The sequence below is a fragment of the Carlito syrichta genome, unplaced genomic scaffold, assembly GCF_000164805.1.
Source record: "Carlito syrichta isolate Samal-C Ts95f unplaced genomic scaffold, Tarsius_syrichta-2.0.1 Scaffold314115, whole genome shotgun sequence".
NCBI classification, from domain to species: Eukaryota; Metazoa; Chordata; class Mammalia; order Primates; family Tarsiidae; genus Carlito; species Carlito syrichta.
The window spans coordinates 54,128-81,301 of NW_007258211.1; the positions used below are offsets into that span (position 1 = coordinate 54,128).

The 27,174-nt window shown below is 40.5% G+C and overlaps 1 protein-coding gene across 1 annotated transcript in view; it reads right to left on the reverse strand.

The window, feature by feature from the left end:
* Positions 1–27,174, reverse strand: part of CLASP1 (cytoplasmic linker associated protein 1) — a 241,921-nt gene that overhangs the window by 42,044 nt on the left and 172,703 nt on the right. The window contains exons 23-32 of the mRNA XM_021719081.1: positions 25,150–25,257; positions 21,055–21,117; positions 17,853–17,956; positions 15,961–15,984; positions 14,446–14,690; positions 12,884–12,947; positions 11,630–11,632; positions 9,676–9,839; positions 5,697–5,775; positions 4,500–4,643 (exon numbers count right to left, since the gene is read on the reverse strand). Of these exons, the coding sequence (XP_021574756.1) occupies positions 4,500–4,643; positions 5,697–5,775; positions 9,676–9,839; positions 11,630–11,632; positions 12,884–12,947; positions 14,446–14,690; positions 15,961–15,984; positions 17,853–17,956; positions 21,055–21,117; positions 25,150–25,257 (998 nt within the window). The remainder of the gene's footprint in view (positions 1–4,499; positions 4,644–5,696; positions 5,776–9,675; positions 9,840–11,629; positions 11,633–12,883; positions 12,948–14,445; positions 14,691–15,960; positions 15,985–17,852; positions 17,957–21,054; positions 21,118–25,149; positions 25,258–27,174) is intronic.

Below are 27,174 nucleotides of genomic sequence, written 5' to 3' on the forward strand. Positions count from 1 at the left end.
TGCTGAAGTCAATGAATCTGAGCTGTATTCGCTTGTTTAAAATGCTTCAGAAGTGCTTTCACAAGTACAATCTGATAGCTTTAGAGAACGAATTATGTTGCCAGAAATAATTATGTTGTCTGCAAACTCCTCAGGTATTGTTTACATAAAATTAATATTCTCCAGAAAAGGGTCCAATAAGAAAGTTTAATATATAGACTTCAGACTGAAGGGCTCTTCGGTATTTGGATATAGCCCTAACTTATCCTTTAAGAAAAAAAAACCCAAAACTACTGCTTTTATTTTTATTTTTCCTGCTTTTTTTCTTTTTAAAGATATGGGGTACTACAATTCAGGATTAGGTATACAAGTGGTCATCGTACAGGTAAAGTTTGGGCCTCCCTTTGGTCCCCACTTTGCCTGGTTTGAGATCAGGTACCCTTATTGATAAAGTGTGCCCCCCTCACACCCCTGGCAGTCCCCCACTCCTGCCAATCCCTTTCTTATAGTATTATGGTAAATGATCGTGGTCTGCTTATCCGTGAGAGCTTGTGCTACTCTGTTCTTTGTTTCTGTGATAGATCACTAAGTATGATAGACTCTAAATCCATCCAAGTTGCTGCAAGGTCCATACGTTTGCCTACCTTACTCTTAAAAAATTAAAGCAGAACACTAACAGGATAACTTTGTTCAAGATCACCAAGACTTCCATAATACCTGATATAACCTTTTAAAAACTCTGGAAATGAAAGATGAGACAAAACCTAAGTTTATTTAAAACGGACACATTTTATTTTTAGTGTATTAAGTTATCTGGACAAGAATGGTCCTAGTTTTAATTTTACAAAGCTCTGAAATAATGACAATTTTAGATTTTAAAGCAGCACTATATATATACCACACCACGATTTCTAAGTATTTTAAATTTATTTAGGCATTACATTCAGACAATGCTTCAAAAACATCTCATATTCTTGAGTGAGGCAGCTACATCACTTAAAACAGCAATTGTATTTATAAATGTCTAATGGATGGTACATCAAAATAGGAAATTTAAATAAAAGTGAATCTATCTCAAAAAGAACAATTCGCAGTACCCTAATGTATAGTTTGTGGACCTATATTTGAATATTGTGCTATAATGTATCTCTTTGAATCAAATAATAATGCTTTATTAGTCAGTCCTGAATGTGGACTGAAAGCCAAATAATATAGAGTCACAGACACCTTGGATGATTTAAAAAAAAACCAACCTGGGGGTACCCAGAACACAGACATGCATTTGCTAAATAAGTTAAACTACATCATAATTTGCACAGACAAGTAAAAAGCACCCTAATGAAATAAGAGCTGAGGAACTATCTACTAACTATGGAAGCCTTTTGGAAACCCACTGAAAGAGATATGAAAGCCCTGGTAGGCAAAACACTACGATGGCCCCCAAGATTCTCCTCCCATGACTGCACTCTATATAATCCCCTTTCCTAGAGTAAGCAGGACTTATGAAAGGATATCACTCCCACGATTATGTTACATGGCAGAAAGGATTTTCAAAGATGTAATTAAGGTCCCTAATCAGTTGGCTTTAAGTTAATCAAAAGGGGGATTATCCTAGGTAGGACTAACCTAATCTGGTAAGCCCTTAAAAGAGGTCAGAGATGTTCAAAATGAGGAAGACTCTACTGCTGGCTTTAATTTCTCCTTCATTTTTGAAGAATATTTTTGCTGAATAGTGAATTTTTGGCTGACAGGCTTTTTTTTCCTTTCAGTACTTTGAATGACATCCCACTCTGCCTTCTGCCCTCCATTGTTTCTGATGAGAAATGAGCTATTAATCTTACTGAGGCCTAATTAGCTGCTCTCCTCCTATTCCTTTAAGAATTCTCTCTTTGCCTTCAACAATTAGATTTCATGGCTAGGTGTGGATCCTTAAAAAAAAAAAATCTTACTTGGAGTTTGTTGAGCCTCTCAGATGCAAAGATTAATGTTTCCCATCAAATTTGGGAAGTTTTTGGATACTGCTTCTTCAAATATTCTCCTGATGGCTTTGAACAAGCAAACATCCTGGCAGCCTCTACTAGCTGAGAATGGCTTCCAGCTGACAGTCAGCAAGAAAGCAGGCAACTCGGTACAACACCTTTAAGAGACTGAAATCTGCTAGGAACCAGTGAGCTGGAAGAAGACCTGAGTCTCAGATGAGATTGCAGATCCAGATGATATTTTGATTTCAGCCTGGTGAGACTCTGAGCAGAGGACCCTGAGAAGACCCATCACCCTCCTGACTCACAGAAACTATGAGATAATAAATCTGTGTTGTTTCAAGCCGCTAAGTATGTGGTAATTTGTTATGCAATAGAAAACTAATATAAAAGTCAAAAGAGGGGAACTTCCAAGATTATAGTTTTTAAAATAACGGCTTCAAAACATCATTTGAAATTAGATCGTTTCCCTGTTGGTGTTTATCATCGCTAATTTATTTAAAATATTGATGCATACTATGTTACTACAGAAGCCAGGTGCAGAGCATGTGGGGTGAGCAAGACCGTCTTCTACTGTTCAGCTTCCCAAGACCTCATCTTCAGACATATCAGTCTAGTCACTACTCCCAGACAAACCTCATTTCTTCAACATGCCTATTGCCCTTCCCCTAAGCTCAGCATTCATGCAAACCCCATCCATATTTCGTAACTAAGGATGAATTTTTATCTTCTCTAGGAAGCTTTCCATGATCAATGCTGAATGCTCTGCGTTGACAATATACAGAAAACCAAGTAGGTGTTCCATCAGCTTGAAGGAAATCCATAAAGGGTAACGGGGCTCCACCCACTAGACTGGGTTTAGAGGCAGCATGTAAACTCTAGGTACTAGGGTCGGGAGGTGGGAAGGTGCTAGGGAACAGTGAGGCCAGGTCTAGACCTGAACATACTGAGGAGCCAGGCTGGATAGCAAGAGAATTCAGGGCAACCAGGTCAAGACTACATCAGTTTGTATGTCTTGAGGTTCAATCCCAGGGCAATAGACTAAAATATCAGGTCTCTCAAGTCTATGCGTTAAAAATCATTCGAGAGTGGAGGGAACCCCAATAAAAAAATACAGTGTTCAGGCCCTACCTATAACAATTAAGGCAAGTTATGTGGGCATAGTCCAGGAACTAGGTTGATTTTTTCTTTTTTTCTTTTGGAACTAGGCTCTTGTTATCCATGCTGGATCATGACCATGACTCACTGCAGCCGTGAACACCTGAGCTCAGGTGATCTTCCTGCCTCAGCCTTCTCAGTAGTGGGGACTACAGGTACACGCCACCAGGTCCAGCTAATTTGATAATTTTGTAGAGGTGGAGTCTCACTATGTTGCCCAGGATAGTCTTGAACTCCTGGCCTCAAGTGATCCTTCTGCCTCAGACCCCCAAAGTGCTGGGATTACAGGTGTGAGATATCATGCCTGGCCTAGGTTGACTTTAACTGCAGCTATGGCTAAGAACTATCAATCTAACTCTTCTCAGATTCCTCTGACGATCAAGATTATACCAGAACCCGAGTTTAAGCTAGGTCCGAAGATGAGGAGTTAAGCAGATTTCACAGTAGATAAGGAGGAGAAGCAGGGGCAGGCATCACAAGTAGCATGCCAGTGGAGACAAAGCTTTGTGAAGCAACACTGTACAACCCAATATAACTGAAAATAAGTATTGAAGATCATTCAAACAGAAATAGACCAAATTATTTCTGGCAATAAATCTAGTTTACTAATCTTATTTGGCTTGAGCTAATATTAAACTAAGTTTAGATTTTTGGAGCCATAGGCTAGATTTTAGGAATACAAAAAAGGAGTTCCTAAAATGTCTTGTTTAGGACAGTTAGCTCAGTAAGTCCTAGTTCAAACTGTCTAATGTTCATGTCCACAGAAAAATGAACATTATAATCAATGTTAGTTTGCCCCAAACAGGCTCTAATCAAGGTAACACACAAATCTAAAACATGTTTCAGCCCATGGCAGGGAGTACTTAAGTAACATTCCATTATAAAGCACATACTCACATACACTCACACATACTTATGTGCTATGTAATTGGAAGATTTTTACACTTTTTGAAGTCAAGAATCTACTACATCTTATCAGGTTTTTCAACCACATTTTACTATTGGGCACTCTCTAGACAGCTAGCCTTGGTTCTGCAATTTCATCTTCAAAGAACATGTTACAAACTGATAATAAGGAAAACAAGCATCCTTGTAAAAGACGCTAAACTACTAGTAATTTCCTATGACAAAATATATGAAAATAGATGCCTGAGAAAACCATAAACATGTAATGCACGATTTCAGATTTTCATTTTTATGTTCAAAGACTGAAACAGGGCAGAGCTGGAGAGAAGAGGCCAACAACAGAGCTTTGGTTTTCGGGGAGCGACAAAGGTTTGTGGGTAGCTGGGTGGCATGGTTGGCAAGTTTTAACACCTGACAAAGGTTCTAACACATGCCTAAGAACAGTATGCACTTATACGTTAGCTCTCTCGGACATACCTTTCTCACGTCTGAACTCTTTGGTTCTGTTGTCCACGTTATGATTCTAGAAACAGCAAGCCTTGTCTCACTAGAGTTTACAAAGTCTGTTGGATCCATCTGTCTGGCCAGTGACTCAATGTATTTCAGGATTGCAACTTTGACCTGAAAGATCCAATAATTACAGACATTAAGTATACCTGGTGCATCCTTGAATAGAATTTTTAGCTGTGGTGAGAGAAAAGTAAACACTGTCGAGGAGGAACCTCCTTTCTTTCTCCTGGATTTATGTTTCTATGTGGAGCAATATCCATTGGTAAAAAAGCACACAATGACTGATGGGCAAGTCTGGGGACAGAAGAAGCATGCGGGCTCAATCCTCTTCATTCTTAGGCGCCATGCTTGCACTGAAGGTATGCTCTGCTCCTCATGTGTGCTACGAAACATAGGGCAGGAGCCCATGCGGGAGACCGTGGGATTTCCAGCTCTGCCCCTGACTAGGAGGGCCAGTTCAACTATCTAGTTAGTTTTGCCACACATTCTAGGCCATGTTCTTTCTATAAGGCAGCATCTTCAGTTATCAGACTGACATTCAGCTCTAGCTTCACCAACTCCTCAATTGGTTTACCCTCAGGAGAAAAGGGGTGTTATATATTAGGCCCATCCCAAAACTCCAACACAAGTTAATGATGGGAGAACAAGAACAGACAATGAACATGACAGTTCAATTAACATACATCCTCCCTCAAATTTGGTCTTATCATTACAGGTAGGATACCCCATAGCATGTAATGGTTAAGCTCCATGTCCTAGAATGTTAATAGTAAAGAAACATTCCACTAAATACCTATCTCAACACATCAGAATGTCTTAATTTTTTTAGTTTAAACATTAATTGTAAGAAAAGACTAGTAATGCCCGAATATTGGTGAGGATGTGAGATCACTAGAGCTCTCATATACCCTGCTGGTAGGAATATAATAGGGTACAACCACTTCAGCATTTTTTAACGAAGTTCAACATATACCTACCCAATGAAACAGAAAGTCTTCTACTAGGTACTAAACCAAGAGAAATAGGAACATATCCACAAGGAATTGAACGAGAATGCTCACAGTAGATTTATTCACAATAGTTAAACATAAGACATGCACCAAAAAAGTAAGTTTTAAACAAATTTGAGTTCCAGTTGAACTGTAAAGACAAATAATTACTGACCTTGAGGTTTGGAGTTTGCGTTTGATCCACAATAAACCGCATCAAAATGTTAAATTGCTGATCAAATGGAAAGGAGTCCCTAGGTTTTAAAAAAGTGTTTTTTAAAAATAAATTTATTACAAAAAAGAATGCAAACCATTTTAACAAAAACATACTGTTGTAGATTAATATATGTACAAGCCTATTCACTTTTTAAAAAACAGTACTTTTCATTTTATGTTATTACTAAAGCAATGCACATTTATGTAGAAAATGTGGGAAAAAGAAATTCTTGTTTAAAGACCTAAAGCACATATTGAACTTTCTTTGAAGAACAATTTAAAAAATTAAGACTAAGTAATGAACTAAGAAAGAGATTCCTATCTGCCCTCCTAGGGATTTGCTCATTTTCCCCGCCAGCTGCCTTTCTGAATATTCTTTTTTTTAGAAAGTAGGATTTGCTGAGAGGACAGAAAAGCTCCCACAGCAGGAGGGGACCGAGGGGATTGCCCCTGAATATTCCTAAGCACAAAAGACACATCTGACTTCCAGATCTGTTTTACCCCTTGACTAGGCTGCTGTCACTGACCCTGCTTAAGCTGACTGTATTGTCCTCCCTAGTTTCAGTAACAGTTATGAGACTGATTTTGCAGTCACCACAAAAGAATGCCTATAAGACAGCGACAAAAATTCCCCATCCAGTTACAAATCACACATACAAGCTGAGGCTCTAGGACCCCCCTTCTTGCCTGCTATTGATTTTTTTTTTTTTTTTTTTGAGTTGGAGTCTCACTTTGTCACCCAGGCTGGAGGGCAGTGGTACGCTCCCAGCCACCACAGCCTTGACCTGCTGGGATCTTTCCGCTTCAGCTTTCCAAGTAGCTAGAACTACAGGCACACGCCACCATGCCCGGCAAATTTTTTGATTTATTGTAGAGATGGGGTCTCACTAAGCTGCCCAGGTTGGTCTCGAACGTGTGGGCTCAGGCAGTCCTCTTACCTTGGCCTCCCAAAGTGCTGGGATTATAGGCGTGAGCCACCGTGCCCGGCCTCTGTTACTGATCTGACTTTTGTAGTCATCACACATCTCTGACCTAGCCAAGTAACTCTGAGGGGCTCTCAAGCAGAGAAAGTCCATTCTTCCCCATAAAATGCTGCAATTACTAGTTTAGTTGAAAATCACAAAATGGAGTGCCAAGCGGATAATGTTGATACAATTTCCGTGTTAACAGGAAAGATAATGCAATGCAAATACCAATTACAATTAAGGCTGAGTGATTCCTCTGCTTTCTTTGGACTCAGAGACTTTTCCCAATCTACAGTAGTAAAATGAATAAGCACATAGATTTCAAATCTGTAAAATGAAGTAAATAATATCCATGCCACAGAACCAATTTGAAAATTAAATAATACAATAAAAATAAAAAGCACACAGCACATATCAGGCATCAGTATTACCATCATCACAATTATTCACACAAATCGAACTTAACCCAACAGCATCCTTTCCCCCACATCTATCTGTGCCCTGGAAGATTTAAGGACATCCTGGAAGCAAAGTACAGTTCAGCATACATGACTTAGTGACTGTGCCAACAAAGCACACACAAAACTCCCCTCTCCTTCCTTCCGCAGCAAAGGATGGACGGACGGCGCCTTTCGGCAACGAACGTGTTTCGCCGGGAAGTAGGCCCTGCTGTGAGGCACAGCCCCAGGAAAAGAAATGGAGGCGGCTGATCCGTAACCTGAGGAACAACTCCCAGCCATCACGAAAATGCCCTGTGAATAACGACTGAGTGATTCTGGAGAAGCTGAAACAGCTGTGCATCTCAGCTGCTGAGAAACAAAGAAGAAAAGAACAAAAATGCTTTGGGGACTCAGACCAAATCTACCGGGACCAGAATTCTTAAAGGAAAAGGGGATGGGCTCATGGCCGACGCCTGCAATTCCAGCACTCTGGGAGGCCCATCTCCTGGGCACAAGGAGTTCAAGACCGGCCTGGACAATACAGTGAGGCACTGTCTCTACAAAAAAAAAATTTTAAAAAAAAGTTAGCTGGGTGTGGTAGCTTGTAGTCCTAGCTACTTGGGAGGTTGAGGCGAGAGGACCGCTTGAGCCCAGTAATTCAAGGTTACATGAGCTGTGACTGTGCCACTACATTCCAGGCTGGGTGACAGAGCAAGACTCTATCTATAATAATAATAATAATAATAATAATAATAATAACAGTAGTAGTAATAATAATAATTAATAAAAAAAGAAAAGGAGCATCCAAGAAAATTAATAGGAAGTCACAGTTGTATTCTTTAATTACCAAAATTTAGGAATATAACCTTAATATCACCACCACTCCTAAAAATCCGAAATGGATCTTACTATCCACAAATTCACCTAAATTAAGTGATCTATACAGGTCAAGTCTGGCTCACATGTCTTATCTGGCCTTCTCAGTGTCACAGAAAGTTCTCAAATATGTCACCCAAGCCCACATTTCTGGTCTTTTTTGTGAAGTCTAGTACAACTGGGCCCAGATCCCACCGTGACCATGACTGGCTGCCACTCTCCAGCCTATTAGTAACCCTCCCTCCATCTACTTCACTCATTTACACCAGCGTATTAGCCTAGCCTCCCAGTCAATTCCTTTAAAGGCTAAACCTTTATAAGTCTATTGGTATACTGGTGCCCAGTAATACTCCCTAATTCCACGAGACGTAATCATCCAAAGGAAAGATGCAGTTTGAAAGCCTCATCGCAAATGTAGTGTGTTGCTTTGAGTTCAGGAAAAACCAGAAGAGAACGCTATTTGGATAACAGAATTCCACAGCAGTACAAATTATTCAGGCCGACAGGGCCAGGGACCAAAAGAAAAGAGCATCATGGTGCAGAGGAACAGACTCATGCTTTGAAGGCAGACGTAAGCAACAGAAACATGCAGGGCAGCAGGCAGCACGTGCTACGGTGCGAGCCGAGGGAGCCAGAGAGGGAACAAAAGGCACAGGTACTGCCTGTACCCCCACACCCCTCACCCCAACACACAGGAGGGGAGAACAAATGTCCACAGGGTAACTGCAACAACAGGTACAGGCAACCTAGCAACAATCAGAAATACTGGATTTTAGTCCACTGACTACCACTAACACAAAGTATGGCCCTGGGCAAGTCAAGGCAAAGTCTCTTACCGATAAAGTAAGCATCATTTTTAAGGTCTTCCCATTCTGAAAATTCTGTGGTATTATTCCAGTTTGTAGTAAATGGGTCTTACAAAAGTTACTGCCCTGATGACAATTTTCTGAGTGGCTTGGAGTCGCTAGTTTGTTCTTTTAGAAAATTCACTGATTCGACATTCTCCTCTATCTTCCACCCAACCACAATCAAGACATTCCTGCAACTTGTCTTCTGAAATCATTTAATTCGACTACTTGTATGCTAAGGATCTACAATTGCACAGATAACAGCACGTGATCAGTTTTTTAAACTTTTCTGAGCCTCGGCAGCTTTTCTTTTCTCCCAACAGTCAGAAGGGTCACAATGGCTGTAAAATGTGTTATCGATCTTTAAGTCATTGCAATATCAATTTAAAGACTATTCCCGGACCAATGGAAAGTCTATACCATACACTGATTAAAAAAAAAAATTCTACTGTGACGCATAAGAAGTTGAAGTATTAAAAATACTACGGCCTTCAGAAAGATGTAAACAAACATTCTGAATGTTCTCTTTAAATGTTTTTAAAATTAAGATAACCAGTTTTCAGAGTTTTACATTTGTTTTCACATTTGTCACAGGCATTCACAACAACAATGCTTACACAAGGAAGATACGGGTATTTTGTTTCATGGGTTTGTGAACATGTCAACAAATATGTCAACAAGAGAAGGGGAGGCCTGATTAAAGAGCAGATGGTTGAGTGGGTGACAACCACGGGTAATAGAGAAGAAGGGCAAAAAGGCTCCCACGAGAATCTGGTAACTCCAACATGGCCTAGTCCCTAGACACTTACCTTGTGACGTCCAGAGCCTTCTGAACTTTCGCTTGCACAGACCCGAGGAGATCTGCTCCCATCTTCTTAAGTAGTTGTGTGAGGAGAACAAAAAGCCAGTCTTGCAAATCATCCTTATGAATTATTATAAAATCCACAAGTGTCTCCAAAAACATACTGAAAACCTAGACAAAAATGGAAACCACATATTTCACATATTACATTCACAAATTTTTCCAAAGTCCACTAAACATTAAAAATGCCCATACTGGCTTTGCCCAGACTCTCATAACTGAGTGTTCGTAGTACAGAAGGCAAATGTATTATAGAAAGCAGATAAAGAAAAAAGGATTGGAACTTACTCTCTGTTATGAATTCCACCGCAAACCAGGCCATGCAACAAAACAAATTCCATGTTAGTCCACAGTGAATTAATACTATTTTCATGCAGTTTCTTTTTAAAAACCTAAAAAGGCTACAAACTGATTTTTAAAAACTCTTTTCTTTCAACATATGCCTTTAAAAGGCAATACAGAGAAGAATTAGCTTCTCTGAGTTTAATCATGAAGATTTTTCTTTCCTAAAAAAACCAAAAACAAACAAATAAACAAACAAACAAACAAGTCAGACATAACTCATGGCTATAACTCCAGCACTTTGGAAGGCCAAAGCGAGAGGACTGATAGAGTCTAGGAGTTCAAGACCAGCCTAGGCAACAAAGGGAGACCTCATCTCTATAAAAAAATAAAAAAAATTAGCCAGGTGTGGCAGCATGCCCCTGTAGTCCCTGCTACTCAGGAGGCTGAGGCGGAAGGACTGCCTGAGCTCAGGAGGTCAAGGTTCAGTGGGCCATGACTGTGCCACCACACTCCAACCTGGGAAACAGAGTGAGACTCCAACTCAAAACACAATTAAAAAAAATACAAAAGTGCCCCAAACCTCTTAATTATCCTAACTCTATAGTATTCTTGTTGTTATCCAGCATTCAACAGGATGAGCAAAAAGCAAAAAATCCCTAGTGCTGTGTAGTCGTTGCTTTTCATGTCAGGCAGCTGTTGTAATGTATGCCCACTTCCGACAACATAAAGTAAGAAAAGATCACGGCTGAGAATTACAAAACTGACACGATTCTCATGCTGTCTTGTAATCATGACTGCTATCTAAGGTGAAAGAGAGCCCGCGGTGAGTACCGCGAAGCCAATTTCAGGGAGACAGTAGTACTATGTTTCCCTACCTTACGAATAATGAGACTTGGTCTCAGCTCTAGCACTACAACTACTCACCACCAGGGGTCTCCTGTGAGACCGCTCAGGTCAAAGTCAACGAGCCCCAGCTGTGGGATTCCTGGCTTAGCTCAGAGGCAGCTAACAAATATTAACTAAACTGAGACCTCCAAACTCACTGTACAAGAGCCTTCTGATGGAAACAAATTTCCTTCTTTATCCTCACATTCTGCTTCTGAATCAGCAATCTAGAGGTGACAGGTAACAGAAATTGCATCAACGTTCTAAAACCATCTAATATCCCTTATGTTATAAATCTTACTAATCTTATGCTTATGCTTTAAATCTTACCGCTTGTTAACACTATCTTAGAGAAAAACCTGGATAGTTCTATCTTTGGATCGCTGTGTGGCCTTTAAACTCTGTCTTTCTTGGGTTTTTTATTATCCTGGTTAATGTTAACCTTGCTATGAGGGTCATAACAGGAATTTGAAGACACGCATCAAGACTAATATTGAGTGTGGAGAGCCACCATGGGAGGCGCGAAGGAGGAGACCCCAGAATCCACTCCCCTGCGCTCCCATGAGCGTCTCAAAGGGCTGGAGCCATATACTGTTTTCTGTATCCTGGCCCAAGGCTGGTATTCAGGAAGTCCTGAAGGGCTGGGTGGATGGATGTTTGGTACTTCAAGGGTAATTCCTACGTGGCAGCAAGGACAGGACAAGAAGGACCGTGATGATAACTGGCCATACTCTCTGGCCATCACCAGTTTCTTTCTCCCAGCAAGATGTGGGATGAGGTCAGGTGCAGTGGCTCCCGCCTGCAATCCCAGCACTTAGAGAGGCCAAGTTTAGAGGACTGCCTTAGCCCAGGGGTTCAAGACCAGTCTTAGCAACTTGGCGAGCCCTTGTCTTCATAACAAATGAGAAAATCAGTGTGTGTGTGTGGGGGGGATATGCACCTGTAGTTCCAGCTATTTAGAAGGCTGAGGAGAAGGATCACCTGAGCCCAGCAGGACAAGGCTGCAGTAGCCATGATCGTGCCACTGCACTCCAGCCTGGGCAATAGAGTGAAGACTTCAACTCAAAAAAAGAAAAAGATTGAAAAAAGACTTGGGAAGAGACCGTCTTTACCAGAAAAACTGTAATTAATCCTGCGTTTAAGACTTGCTTCTGCTGACTGAAGCCTCTACCCGTGTCCACACTTAGCTTCTGTCCTTTACCTACCCTCCACCTTTCCCAATATCTTTATCCTCCGTTTTCCTCCTCTACAAGAATCTAAACGCTACTTTCTAAACAAGGATTTATTTAAAACCTCGGCGGCAAGTCAGCTCTCTCAGCACCACCCCTGGAAACGCCCTTGCCCAATGCTCCTGGGCATGTCCCCCTCAGCTGGGGCACGCTTGTCCAGAAGGCAGTGCCCAGGCTCAGTGCTCCGTGGCCCTTCGGACACGTGGGCCCCAGCTAAATGACTGCCACACGGCGAGTGCTTGGGGACAGCAAAATTTTACTTTGAGAAATACCTTTAACCTATTTTGTTTTCTCAATAAACTCATTAGATAAATACCTTCATTTTTCTGTCTTGTCCTATGAGACTATATTCTACAAGGGATACAAAAACAATTATATCCTTATTTTCTTCACTACTGTAACTGAAAAAAAATGCACTCTATGACAATACCATCTTATATTCTACAGCCTAGCTTACTATTTGGCTAACAGGAGGTATGCAAAAATATTTGCTGACTGAATGAAAGACTACATCCGATTCTCTCCATGGCAACTCTTCCTTGAAGCACACTTACTTAACTTGAAATTTTAGGCACAGTTAAGTGTCCAAGCATTCCATTTTAAAAAAATGTAACATATACTACTTTTGAAATGGGTGTGATTCTGTGAGGTCAAAACCGCACTACGAGGAATCCTCTCTCATTCTTGGGTAGTATATTATGCAGTTCACAGAGACATGCAGATGGGAAGGTAAGTAAACATCATTTCCAGACTTGCCTTGCTATGAGGGTCAGCAAACATCCGGGTGAAGATTTCACACAATCTTTTCAGTTCTACGCGACTAGAGGAAATAAGATGCAAACCGATGAATTTGAAAGTCAGTAAGTCAGCACTGCAATTAGTTATCGCTTTGCTTTTATTTTTGAGTCAGAGTCTCACTCTGCTGCCCAGGCTTGAGTGCCGCGGCACAGTCACGGCGCTGAACCCTTGACCTCCTGGGCTCAGATGATCCTTCGCCTCGGCCTCCCAAGCAGCTGGACTACAGGCTCATGCTGCCATACCCGGCTCATTATTCTTTTGTCGAGTCGAGTCCTCACTATGTTGCCTAGGTTCTCACTATGTCTAGCTCCTGGGCTCAAGTGATCCTCCGGCCATAGAGGTAGATCCCCACGGCATCCCAAAGTGCTGGGGTTACAGACCTGAGCCACCATGCCCAGCCAGCCTGGCTTTTAAAAATCTTTTTCTTTCAGTCATAAGCTGGAACATTTAAGCTGATGAACACTAAGAATCTAGGAAGTGGGACCACCAGGATTAGACAGATTCTTGAAGAACAATCATGACAAACTGTCCTTATTTTGTTTTTGGCAGATCCACTAGAAGGTCATGGGATGCAGATATTTCAGAAGGCAGATGACAAAACCTTTCATAGCATCTGCATGAATAAACAGAATAACATGGAACAGGTCTGAGCACAGGAGGGTGCAGTCCGACTGAAAGAAACTTGTCAGTGCTCACTGGGCTTTACAGAACCTGAGGGACATCCCTTTAGGAATGGAGACTTATCTTTAAAAATAGTATCCAAGATACACAATATACTACTGTGTGTCACGGATTCTAAGTTACCCATTTCTCCTTTCCACATCACTTTTTTCATGTTTTAGCATCTCTGTAATTGAGATTCATCTTATAATCAGTGACACAGTATTGTCGTGGTTTAATATGCAACATTTATTATTTGAGGGATGTAAAATGATGATGCGTCAATAGCACCCTAGGTTTGGTGAAATATGGTCTACACACATGCTTTTTTGGTCTGTGCAACACATGTTTATTTTGGAAATTTTATGAAAAAGAAATATAAAGCAAAAATAATCCATTCTAGAGATAACGCTGTTACTATCTTAGAGTGCTCCATTTTATTATCGCTTCACCATGCACACTTATAAACTACATACATGGATGTGTGTATGAAAATTTTTTGACTAAGACTGATTCCCTCTTATCCAGGACCCTGAAGCATAACGAATCATGCTAACCTGCAGAGTTGTTTCATGTACTTATTTCCATCTGAATTGCAACCTATGCTGAGATTTCTCAAATAGCATCTACTGAACAAATGTGAAACACAAGGGAGCCGGATGTTTGACCAACCTCATCAATGACAGAATATTTGCCAGATATTCCAGAGCCCCTGGACGGCACGCACTGCGCCTTAGTCATCTCGGTGCCGGGCATACCTGCCCTCGGTTCCACCCGGAGCTTTGCCAAGACCGCGTAAGTGGCAGGGAATGCCCTGAAGCGCCTCATGAGTCAAGCCCGGGACTGGCGCTTGTCCTCACCTCAGTGTTCTCTGGCTCTTCAGCAAGTTCTGCAGGCCCAGCAGCCCTTCTTTCCTTTCTGACCAGTTTGAGCTGGCACAGTGGTTGAGGACTTCTGCTACATCCTCAGTCTGCCGCAGGTAGTGGGGAATCCCGCCGTTCCTGGAGCCGTAGGAGCGCTCAGAGCACACGCTCGAGGCATCGCTGTTGGCATCGTCGTCGGAATACATTCCATACGGCTCGTATCTCCTCCTCACAGGCTTCTTCTGACGGGTCCAGGGAGGAATGGGCAGGATCAAGGAAGGAATGGAAAGGCGAAATGACCACGAGTCACACCCAACAAAACCCGCAAGGGGAGCTAAGTGGAAGACGGCTCACACAGTTTTCCTGTGCCTCTAGATCAGGGAAATAAAGACACAAAGGCAGTCTTCCCGTGGGTAAAATAAGCACCAAGCATAGCACCCCGCAGCAGAGGGCGAAAGAGCGCTGCCTCCAGCAGAGCGTGTGACCTTATGGGAAGACAGACGGGTTGTGACCCTGGCGCCACCCCTGACCGGCTGCGTGGCTTCAGTTTCCCCAACGTTAAGACAACAGCAATCATACCCATCACACAGGTTTGTGGTGAGGAGTAAACGAAAGTATATGTTACGTATCCCAGCTTAGCACCTGACACACTGCAAACACTGTGTGTCCACCAGCTATCCCCTACCCAGTCAAAAGTAAAATATCTTAAGCACCGTCTGTGGGTAAACTTGTTGGAACAGTCATGTTTCCTTAAGTAAGTCTAAATATGAAATGTCAGTGGCAGAAGTATCTTATGTAAAAGTATTCTTAATGATCTGAGCCACTTGTATTAAGTTCTGAAACACAAATAGGCTTCTTTGAAAGGAGACTATAATACCCCCTTCATTCATTTCTCTTACCCAGCATACAAAACTGTAAAACCTATAAATGATAGAGCAACAGCAATATAAAGTTGGTAAAAGCAAAACAAATAGAGTTATTGACTTAAGCTCTACAAATACAGCTCTCTAATAATAGGGCTTATTATTATTAATTCCAAGTTGCTCGGGACTTCTGCCTTATGCCTATCGCCCAGCATAATATTAATAGCACCTCCTTTTACACGCAAAAGCATTTTTGTTTGGATGATGTGATTACCATACACATACATATAATCTACCTTTACATAAACCAGATTCCTAAAATAAGAAAAACGTCAACAAATCCACTTGTGAAATCACAACAACGTAAGAATGGGCACAAACTGAGTTAATAAAATGAAACACTACTAGGGGAAGCAGCAGGGTTTGACATTCAAAATAAACACAGAGACAGATGTATGTGAAAGGTGACTGATTTCGCCTCAAATAAAGGCAATAATGATGTTGAATCACTGTTGTTATGATTCAACAAAATCATAACACAGACCATAATTTCTATACTATACTACATTTTTTGCTTTCACAAGCTTCTAAAAGAAATATACTCGCAACAGAAGAAATAAAGTAAAACAAAAGTTAAAAGCACTGGTACCTTGCTCCTGGAGTCTCCTAACAGCTGTAGGCAGGAAAATATTGAAGGATGGGGAAAAAGCATAGAGAATTATGTCAGAAGCATATGTAGGGATTGTTCTTGCAACAAAAGTGTACAGCAAAACACATCTTAGCAAACCAAAAATACAGGTTAGCAAGCGTTTCGTATCAAGCGAATAATAATAATGAATGCTTTCAAAACGGCATTTCCTAATCTTCCTCCACCTCTCAGAAGACCTTCTGGTACTTGCTGTAATTCTTGGCTAAAACTTGTCCCAGACCAGTGAAGCACATCTCTCAGGTCACCATTAATTCGACTGTGGATGCCTCTGAGATACTCTGTCTGCCCTGGGCGTCTGCTCAGGAAGGCAAGGATTCGGTACCATTTCTGGGCTTCCTCTTCCGAAGTAGGTCACTTGGAGAGACCAAACAGTTTGAACAAAAAAGTAGCAAGGGCAGCATGAACATAATGGGAGACAGAGCTCAGAGTAATGCTCAAGTCGAGTTCAGCCCAAGCTCGCACTCTCCCATCCTATTCTGCCTCCTAGAACTTTGCACACAGTCCCTTAAGCAGTTCTTCAAAGCACTAAGAAATCTCCCCCAACCCTTCTGAAAGTTCCATTTAGCTAAGGGTTTCACATCCATCATTTCCCAACTCTTTGACCTCTGCTTCTTAGGGTTTCTGAATAAATAAGAGGCAGATTCTAAATGCTGCAACTTAGAAGGAGAAACAGCGTCAGAGATTTCTGTTCCAGCTCTTGACTCTTAACTTAAAGCCACAGTTAGAGCAATTACCCTGAACTCCAGTATCTGCCAGAAGAAGTCCTTGTTACACAAAAGGCTGAGGAACAGAGCTAGCCAGGCAGTCTACCCATAGGAAAAACATTATAGGAGCAGCAAACTGCTTGCTCACAGACTCTTGTCAAAGAAACCTGACTAAGCAAGAATAAATGAGGGAGAGATCAGAAGGAATGAAAGCTGGAATCTCTGTAGCCACAGCCTGCCAAACACTGATCCACTGAAATATGGCTGGGTTAAAAACTTCAGGTCTGAAAGCAGGACATCATATACTTTTTTTCCTTATAAGAGAAGAAATATTAAAATAGCAAAAGCAAGGCCGGAGATCAGACAGTTCTAAAGAATATCTATTTCAAATGCTGAGCACATAAACCGGAATATGCAAAAGACTGTGTTACTACTAGCTGAGATGCACTTTAAAAAGCAATGTGACCACAAGCTGATTCTACCAAGCGACTTTTGGCTATAACCCAAATTAAAGGAGCTGTGATCATTTATGTTTTTTGGATATTAGGAATATCTTCACCTCCTCTTAGAGGAGTTAACCATAAAATTTAGGAAAGTTTTCTTAAATGACTGGAGAACTCATTTTCTTAAAAACAAAAAAATCCATAAATCATATGGCCCCAACAAGTGAGGTAATGGGCTAAATGTAAGCTTTTCAAACCCCAAACACTATTACTTACTGTTATAATAAACATGTCTAGGTTATGCCACCAAAGTTTGTAAAGCAATAGAAGCCACAGGATGGAAAAAAGGAAAGCTGAAAAAACCATGTTTACAAAGAAAAAAAAGAAGCCTGATGACATCTGGAAAGCCCAATGTCATCAAAACCTCCTTCATCCTGAGCAGCCAGGATACTTGATGCTACTATCTTCTGTAAAGCCAGCTTGCCTTGACGTGTGTGCAGAGGTAAAACCTTAAGGAAAAAAACAACCTTAAGGAAGGCGCAAATTCACCCAATATCCGTACTTTTGAAAAGAGTGTCAAAGATGACTCAGCGACCTGATGTGGAAGCAATCTCCTCCTGTCAAGGCAGAGAGGAGGGCGGAGGAGGAACTCACAGAGTCCCTGTGGACACACGGTGCCTCTTACCAAAGCATCAGCAACAGCAGCTTCGAGATCCGTACTTGTGCTCAGAACACGAATGGCATTCACAGAACCAGGCATTCTTCCTGACTGGCCAAGCCCAAACCGGTCTATTTAAAAGATAAAAGCAAAAGATGGGTCATGTTAATTCATATTTTCTCAGTTCCTGGCAAGGGCTCCTGCCTCTGCCACCAAGTAGACATAGTAGACAGAGGTGCTGAAAAATCGCTAGCCAATTTTAACTACACTTGATTTGTAAACCAGTGGCAGAGGTTAAACTAATGCTTTCGTGCCAAAAGCACTGTCAACTAAAACTGTCTGAACATATTTTATTACTGAAACGTGTTTGCGCTGTGAAAGAGAGGGGAGAACTTATTACTGAGGGGAGCTAAGCTATGAGTTGCATCTTTAAACGATTGAGCTTCCCCTCTAGAGGCCTTGACGTTTGGCCAAACGACTCAGAAAGTTTCGTGGCCTGGTAAAGGAGTTCTGACATAACGTGTGGTGAAAAACTAAAACTGGAAACAAACACATTAAACTGACCTCTGTGAAAATTTTCCTTAGGGCCACTCTTGTGTAACTGTTATTAATTAAGCTCAATTAGTTTTAGATTATTGTTCATCAAGATGCCTGCTGTCACCAAAGTTTATTTAAAAATCTGTTTATTAAAATTACCTAATAACCACCACAAAAAACCTAGCACTTTCACTGCAGAACATTAATCATTCGGATAATAGTAGCTTAAGCTTTACTTGGGCTCCTCAAAGGATTTTTACATGACAGTCTTTATGCAGGTAAACAAAATGGAAAGAATCCAAAGAATTTAAAATGAATTTTAACAGATCAAACAACTGTTTTAAGCCTGTTAATGATCATAGAAATGGCACTTTTAAAGTCCCATTAAGTCAGAAGACCAGCCTTCCTCAAGAATCACTGGAGAAGCCAGGCTGCTCCGGTGGCTCAGCCTGTCATCCCGCATCTTTGGGAGGCTGAGGTGAGTGAATTGCCTGAGCCCACGGGTTCGAGACCTGCCTAGGCAACTTGGCGAGACCTCATCTCTACAATAAATCAAAAACTAGCTGGGCGTGGTAGCACACGCCTGTAGTTCCAGCTACTTGGAAGGCTGAGGCGGACCAGTAGGTCGAGGCTGCAGTGGCCGGGAGCATGCCTCTGCACTCCAGTCTGGGCGACAGAGTGAGACTCCAACTCCAAAAAAAAAGAATCACTGGAGATTAAAATTAGGCAAGGGGAAAGTTGGCACAAATTATACTTCGCAAGTGTGCTACTTGGTAAGTTTCTTATTTAAAATTCCAATGTATAAAAATCTTTGGGAGAAAAAATGTTAAGATAAAAAATGTTTTCTCTGTGTTAATAAATAAGACACTGTCTGGACAAGGAAAATCTCTGTGTTAGTCATATTCTGACATTTAGATTAAAAGGAAAGCTAATGTCTATTTTACGTGAATTGATCTTTTCCTATAAAATGATGTATTTAAAATTTTAGATATGTAACAAGATATCATCTACAAAACTGGTAAACTTTAAAAGTGAATCGTTACTTAGCTTTTTGTAAATTTCAAAACATTACACCTTCCATCATCACATAAAGGGAGAATTTACACACTGCTAGTCAAAAGTTATACAGTAATGAATTTTTTAAAAGAAACAAAAATTGTATGTTATACTATCCCCTTTTTTAATGCATCTGCTGGTTATTCCAAATGTCATCTTGGCCATTACATTTAAAAGGTGATATTATATGCCACATTAACTAAAAAAAGACCACAAAACAATTACATCTATCTAGCTATATAAATTTGAAATATGAAATGTATAAATGAGATTTACTATGCACATAGTTTTATAGATGATTTTTGTCCAAGTATATTTTTCCATTAAAAAAGGGTAGATAGCAGGAGATTCATGAGTAACAGAATGAAAGTAATTCAGTTATAAGCCATTTAAAAATTACCCAGCATAAACTGAAAAAACAGAGTCTAAAAAACAAAAACAAAAAAATAGATCTCATGCCAGCAATTCTTGCTTCAGGGAGAATATTGATTTTTCAGACACAAAATTAAAACTATAAGAACAATGCAATTATTCTGTGCTTCCCAGATGCATACAGCTTTGCTATAAACAGCGACTGTAGATCATCTGATAGATGTCATAGATAATTGGAATTTCAAATCTTAAGAGATCTCAGCAACATTATAAGCTTTTTGTGTTCACTAGACTGAAATCTGTTCTATATTCTCACTGCTCTGATACTATTGTGAAGCTCAGTTTTCCAAGAGATGGATACATATGACTGTGTCCTCAGTCGGGCCCATAATATTCAGGGGAATGTACTTAAGCAGAATATACATAGTCAAAATCCATAGCTGGCTTCACTTAGAGGAAGAACAAGAAAATTAGGGACTCAGTGAACGGGTAACCACTGTCACCATCAACAATCTGTAAATGCATAGATTATGCCTTACTCAACTGAGAAAACTGTAGTCATTAGAGGCTGTTAGTAAATAAAACAGATGCCAGTTAATTTGGCAAATTGATGCATTATTATACACTTACTTTTTGCCACTGTGGCTAATCAGTGGATGTTGGGTATTAAAGGGAGCCAAGGCAGAAAGTTTGGGGTTTGCAGGCTGCAAAGACTACCTTTGGCCTGACTTGGTTACCTGAATCCTGCTTTTTCGGAAATCTGTTAGAACAATACATTTATTCTCATACTTATGTGTGCTATAATTTGGAACACTGGCAACTCACCAGTACCTCAAAATAATCTGAACTTGGCATTAATAACTAGCATTAATATTCAACATTTTCTTGGAAGTGAAGCCTCTGGAAACGAAAGACTCTGTTGGATGATGTCCACACCCCCTTTTCACAGGGACCCTACACGTTACCTAGTTTGAGTTGTTTGCCTAGGGATGGGGTAGCAGGAAGGGAAAATGTGCTTCCCCGTTTTTTTTGTTTTGTTTTAACATAAATATGAACACTGGAGAAATGGTGTTGTCAAACTTCTATGGCCTATTAAACAGAACTATAAACATTCAACAACTTAAAAAAATAAAAGCACATTGGGGGAAAAAAAACGAGGTGCATACATGCCAAGTGCTAGCCGACACGGATGAAAACAAATGTCAACATGGGTGGGAAACTAGAACATATGAAGAGCCAAGTCATGCAGTTAGCACTTGTTCACCTGACTGCCCAACAGATGCAGCAGTGGAGAGAGCGCTAGTGGACCTGGAATGACGTCGAGAGGCTGCAGGTAAAAGGAACGGCAACACCCACAGGATTAACACAGAAGTACCCGAGACAGAAAACGCCACAGTCCAAAGGAAAGGCAGGGACTGCCACCAACAAGGCCACGTTTTCTCACGAGAAGAAATGGTGCTGATATGAATGGACAGCAAGTGTTGATCCCCAAACTCCACGGTAGCTGGCTGGCTCTCACACAGCGGTTAAACACACAGGCACAACAAAGGCCCTCTCTGAGGTGCTCCAAACTAAGTGCGCACCAACCCACTGGGACTCCAGGTTTCTATTCGCGCCATGAAGCCTCTACCAGCCAGTATGGAAATATGCAACACGAAGAGCATCAGGAGTCACAGAGCACCGGCCACATCCCAGAGTGGAACAGGAAGATGGGTCATTAAAACTCAGCTCACGAGATGTGTCATCAGTATGTGATGCATATGCGACCATGCACCGAAAACAAAAGCATAGAGGCTCATAATGTTCTTTCAACAGAAACAGAATGAAATCACAGGAAGGGGGCTCAACAATTGGAATTCCATTTTCCCCAGTCAAAATGTTTGTTGTTCTACTGCATAAATAGCCTACTTATTAACGTACTTGTGTAATTGTTGGAAATTTAATTAATGAAGTTAACGGCCTTCCTTGGAGAGGCACTTCGGTACTCTGGTTATGCGCACCGGCCTGTTACTCTAACTACGAACAATGGTTTGATCACGACTACCCGTGAGACCCTGGGCAAAGTACTAAACCTCTCTGGGTCTCCGTTTCTTATCTGTAAAATGGTGCTAATAATGGTACCTACCTCGTGGGAGTTACTGGGAAGATTCAAGGAGATCATATGTACAGCGCTTAAACAGCGGTTTAGCAGTGGTGGTGATACTGGTGGTGGCAGTGACGGTTAAGAGTAGACCCCAATTTACAGTTCAACGTGAGAGTATCATTTTACTAGCAAGTATTTTAGTGAGTATATTAATTTATCAATCTGAGGAAATAAATGCTATACTCAGTACTTATGTGGGGAAAGAATAACTTTTAGAAATAATTATGAAATAAAGACTTGGTTCAAAACATTGACTTATTAACCACAATTCCATGCAATATATGATTTTTTGTTACCTCAGGAAAAAATAAAAGATTATGTGCTTCCATTCATTACTCTGAAAAACTCACGGTGATAATTCCATAGAAAATTCATTGGTTTAATAAAGTAATACTGAGCAGTGCTACATTTCATCCACACCTCTAGAGTAATCTATACTTCTCATTTATTCATAAAATATCAAAACCTCAGGTTCTTCAACATAACTGTTTAAGGCCATATTACTTTATAAAATATGCATCTCTATGGTATATGTGGTGCAAAAATTACTTGGTAAACAAACACATTTTTATCAGCTTGCAAAAGAAAAAGAAAATTTCTCTTTTCTCAAGAGTCACAAAAATAAAGATGAATTGGCAATTTCTAAAACATTATAAAATTTTCACTCGCTTTAAATAAGAAGGTTGGCAAAATATTTTGTTAAAATTGAAGCAAACTATACATTTATTGTACAAGTACCTTAGTATCTTGATAGTTTAAACTTAAATTAGTTTTCAAGCAATATCTGATATGTAAGTTCCTTATAAAGTGGTCCCTTTGTTCTGCTTCAACAGAATATTCTAAAGTAAATCTGTTATGCAATGAGTCCTCTGTCCCATTTACAAGTGAACACCCAACAACGGAATCCAACGTGGACCTACTTATGACAAAAAGCCTGATTTCCGGCAGAGTCCTACTGCCCTTAATTTCGCTGAAAAATTATCACTGTGACCATATAAGTACACAGTCATACCATTAAATGGCCCCAAACAATCTTGAAATAAAAATACAAACTTAAAAAACAATATATAGTCACTAAACATTAATTATTTCATTCCCTTTCCTAAAAAATGAAAGTTGGCTATATCAGTGGATTCAAAGGAGCACAACACACAATCTCACTAATTTCCAAAAAGGGGTAGGAAGTGATTATTAAGGTGAATGAGATAAAGAAGGAACCTTCAGAGGATGTGCAGGAAGCTCCCCTGAGGACAAAAATCTTCTAGAATACATCTTTGAATCCCAATGTCCTAAGCCCACACATGGAAATCACTGACTCAGAAACACCTTCTGAGCACTTTCTATGTGCCTAACCCTGAAGAAGCCTCACAGAAAGCAATTAATACATTTTTGAAAAGCAAATGAAAGATGCTGAATTATCAGAGCTACTTTCAAATGAGGCAGAATTTAAGTCAAACCTGGATTCAAACCCTGACTCCCCATCACTTAGTTGTGACCTTGAGAAAGAAAGGGTAAACAGGGACCACAAGGCATTATGCCTATTCACTGCTCCGACTGGTGCAAGTACACATGAGCAACATTGTTGTTCTTGCTGGCATAAGCTTCAGAGACAGGCTTGATCCAAGGGGGAAGAAACAGCATGGCATAAAAATTTAGTTCAAAGACATTTAACTATTGCCCTGACCACAACAGAAGACATGAGCTGATGCTAGAGTTTGTTAGGTTCCACACCTTCTGCCTTGGTAGTAGCAATTATACACTTCAACATTCTGGGTTGTCACCAAGACAGTCGAGCAGATCCATTTAGTCAAAGAAAGTAAAAAAACAGACAAGATCATTCAATTATTCAGGGTTCAATTAGGACCTCAAGAATTCAGCACACTTTGCCTGGTCCACAGACCACATGCCAGATTACAAAGGCTGCTTCTATGGACAATATAAGAAAAACCAGCACATGTATGAAATAAAAACACTGAATTGCTTTTAAAAGACTAAAGAACCAATAAACAGATTGTTTACTCATAAAATAAGATGTTTGGAAGGTCAAACAGTGAGCAAGGATGCATAGATATACAGCCTTAATTTAAAAGGAAAAATCACCAGTTCATTCAGGGAAAAAAACAATCATTATTGCCGCCTCTGATTTACTGAGCATTCTGCTGGAATGCTTCAGATTGCTGTGGAATAGCTGACATGCACTAGAAGAGCTGCCCCACTCAAGCGCTCATGCTAACCAGAAAAAACATTTCACCACAGGCACTGCCTTAATAAGTCAAGGCAACCATCTAGCAAGGCTTTGGCATTTGTTCACCTGCACTTTTTCAGAACCTCATAAAGGACAATGGGTCAGAGAATATATCTAGATTTTGACTACTGATAGTGACTGGGGAAAAGAGATTAGAAGAAGTGTGTAACATTAGAAGGAGATCACAGTAGAAGCAAACATTAAAACCTTATGCTTTTGATTTAATATCCTTCTTCTGGAGTGACACTGATATATTTCAAAGACTAATTATGTAATCACATAGTCAAAATCATAGATTGCTGCAGTCCATAGTTCCGTGTGATAGTTTCAGGTCTAGGTCTACTTATTATAACATGACTTTTACCCTTTATGCTTATCAAAAGAAAAATCTACATCTGTTCAGCACTTAACATACCCAGGAGCTAAAACATGATTATGAGACAATACAAAATAATCCTTTTCCTAAAAGTATGTGCTAACAGATATCTTTGGAAATTACTAGTCTGTAATAACTGGAAAGATATACATTATGTGTCCATTTTAGACAAAAGCAGGACTAACACTAAAAAGAAAACTCATCTACTTTTCTAAATGTTATCACAATTGTACTTGGAGTAGAATTAAAGATAAACTGTAAACATTCAGCAACTAAGGATAAACTGTGGATTCACTTTCCTTTTAAGCAGCAACTAACTTTGGCTGAGACGGGCTTGCCTTGGCAAGCGATCATCAATGACAACAGGACAGAGTGAAGTGGTGTTTTTTTCCTCTAATATACGGAAAGTGAAAGTTGCCAAAATTCAAGCATGCACAGGGGGGCAGCAGAGGGTAACTAAGGAAGAGGAAGGAAAGAAGAAAGGGTCACAAGGACAGTGGGGGGGAAGCAGGTCATCCCACCGGGCAGTGTCCGGACAAGCACGTGGAGCAGGGAAAGGAATCTGTGCTCCGTGGTCACGCCTCCATGTACTCACCGAGTGGAGGGAAGCCCCGAGCAGGGCTTGTGTCTCGGCTGCTCTCACGGCTGGTATCGCGGCTGCACCCCTGACTCATGCTGGGTCGAGGGATACGGCTGCTCCGTGCTAGTGTGCAGCATGAGGGGTTTTAGAGAAGTGAACAAGTTTAATGAAGACAGAAACACTCACAAACGTCAGTCACATTTGGTTAATGTAATTATGACATTGTCCACGCTGGGGAGTCCTGATGACGGAGCCACCTATCCGTGCTCAGGTCTCACTGACTGACAAGCCAAAAGGAGAGGGGTCAGGTAAACACGGGATTATGCTCAATGCTTCGGAAAGCTGTGGAGTTGAGTATGATGGTAAAGTTACAACTAAATGCAAGCAACGAAAAGAAATCTTTCCAAGAACAAATTGGCATCAGAAAATACAAGATCAAAAGCCTTTTAGAAAGGATCTGCTTTTAGCAAACTTCTTGAAAAGAGAACAAAAGACTAACGTTGTGTTCATATGTACCTGGTTCTCAGGCGGGTAATTTACTTTGGATAAAAAAACCAAACAAAACAGAAAAAAGGCTCCGGTCACTGAAATCCATAAACTTACCTAATGAAAAGGAAGAGGACGCACTTCTCCCTGGTTGGCCTTCTTTATAAAGAGAAGCTACAGAGTCGACATAGCTAGACAGCCTACCCACTCTGAGTAATGAGCAGATGCTTCCAACACATTCAATTCTCTAAACCAAGAGATGTACAGGTAAGGGCTGCCATCCTTTCCTTAACTGATTTCAACATGTAATTCATGCTTTTTCCTTGGGAATCCAAAAAGATTTGCCTGTGGTCTTTATCTACCAAGCACCATCACTACTGATCACTGACCCAGTCTTACATAATGAGTTAGACAGCAGCAAGCAGTGATACTCTCAACATTTGAGTGAAAGATCCCTCCTCTGAGCTGAGAACAGCAAATAATTATTTCTGATTATCTACAAATACAGTTCATTATTTTTATGTTATAAAATATTGACACTACAAGACAGAGTTGCATAAATAGCCTAAGGTGTAATAAAAACTTGGCTGTGAAGCTCAGAAAAGACCATGATTGCCCTTGTTTCTCAATATGAGAAAATGGAAATTATATTACTGGCAAAATACTCCAAAAAAACCTTGTATACCGAATGAATGTGGTGGAATGCCTTATGTAACAGCTGATGGGGACGATATACATTTCCATCTTGAGAGGATATACAACTTCTGGACTGGACAGAAACGTACGTCTTATTCAGAAATTTTAGAAACAATAAGCTCAATGCATTGATATAAAAACAAACATGTAATCTATATTACAATGAGTACACCCTATTATTTCAGAGCAAAGATTCAGCCAAACTATAACAAGAATGTCTTACAAGCTAGAATCATGAAACTCCCTAATAAAAAAGAATACAAAAATGAAAAATGAAGTCAATCTCCTATTGTGCTCAGTTGCTCTGTGCTAGGGGTGAACTAGACCCTGAAGGCTTTTAAGTGATGACCCAATGCTTAGTACTGCCTAGGCGAAAACAGGTCAGGCACAGGAATGTAATTTGAGCAGTCAGGCCAAACAGGGCTTCATTGGGGCTTCACCAGAAATTCCTAAATTCTCCTTAATTTTGCCAGAGTCACATGAAAGCACTGAGTTTTCACTCAGAGTAGTAATGACTATTTAATCAGCAAGTCTTAATAACATTCTAAACAGTTCCTACAATGAGGGCAAAAAAAAGTAGGTGACAAGTTAAATCCTTAAAAAACCTAGGGAGTGCCTGCGGACCCCACCAATCTGGAAAAGTTTCCAGTTCCATGCTAACCCACTGGTCCAGCTACTTGGTGTCTCTGTGTCTCAGCCTCCTCTGAAGAAAATGAGAAACATGAAAGAGTTCCATCATTTAAGTGGGAAGGATATTGTGAGATAATGCACCATACATAAGTACTTCCAAGTCCCTTGCTGAATGGCACACATGAAATTTTGTCTTATTCCACTGCCCACTCTAAAACAAATAATCAA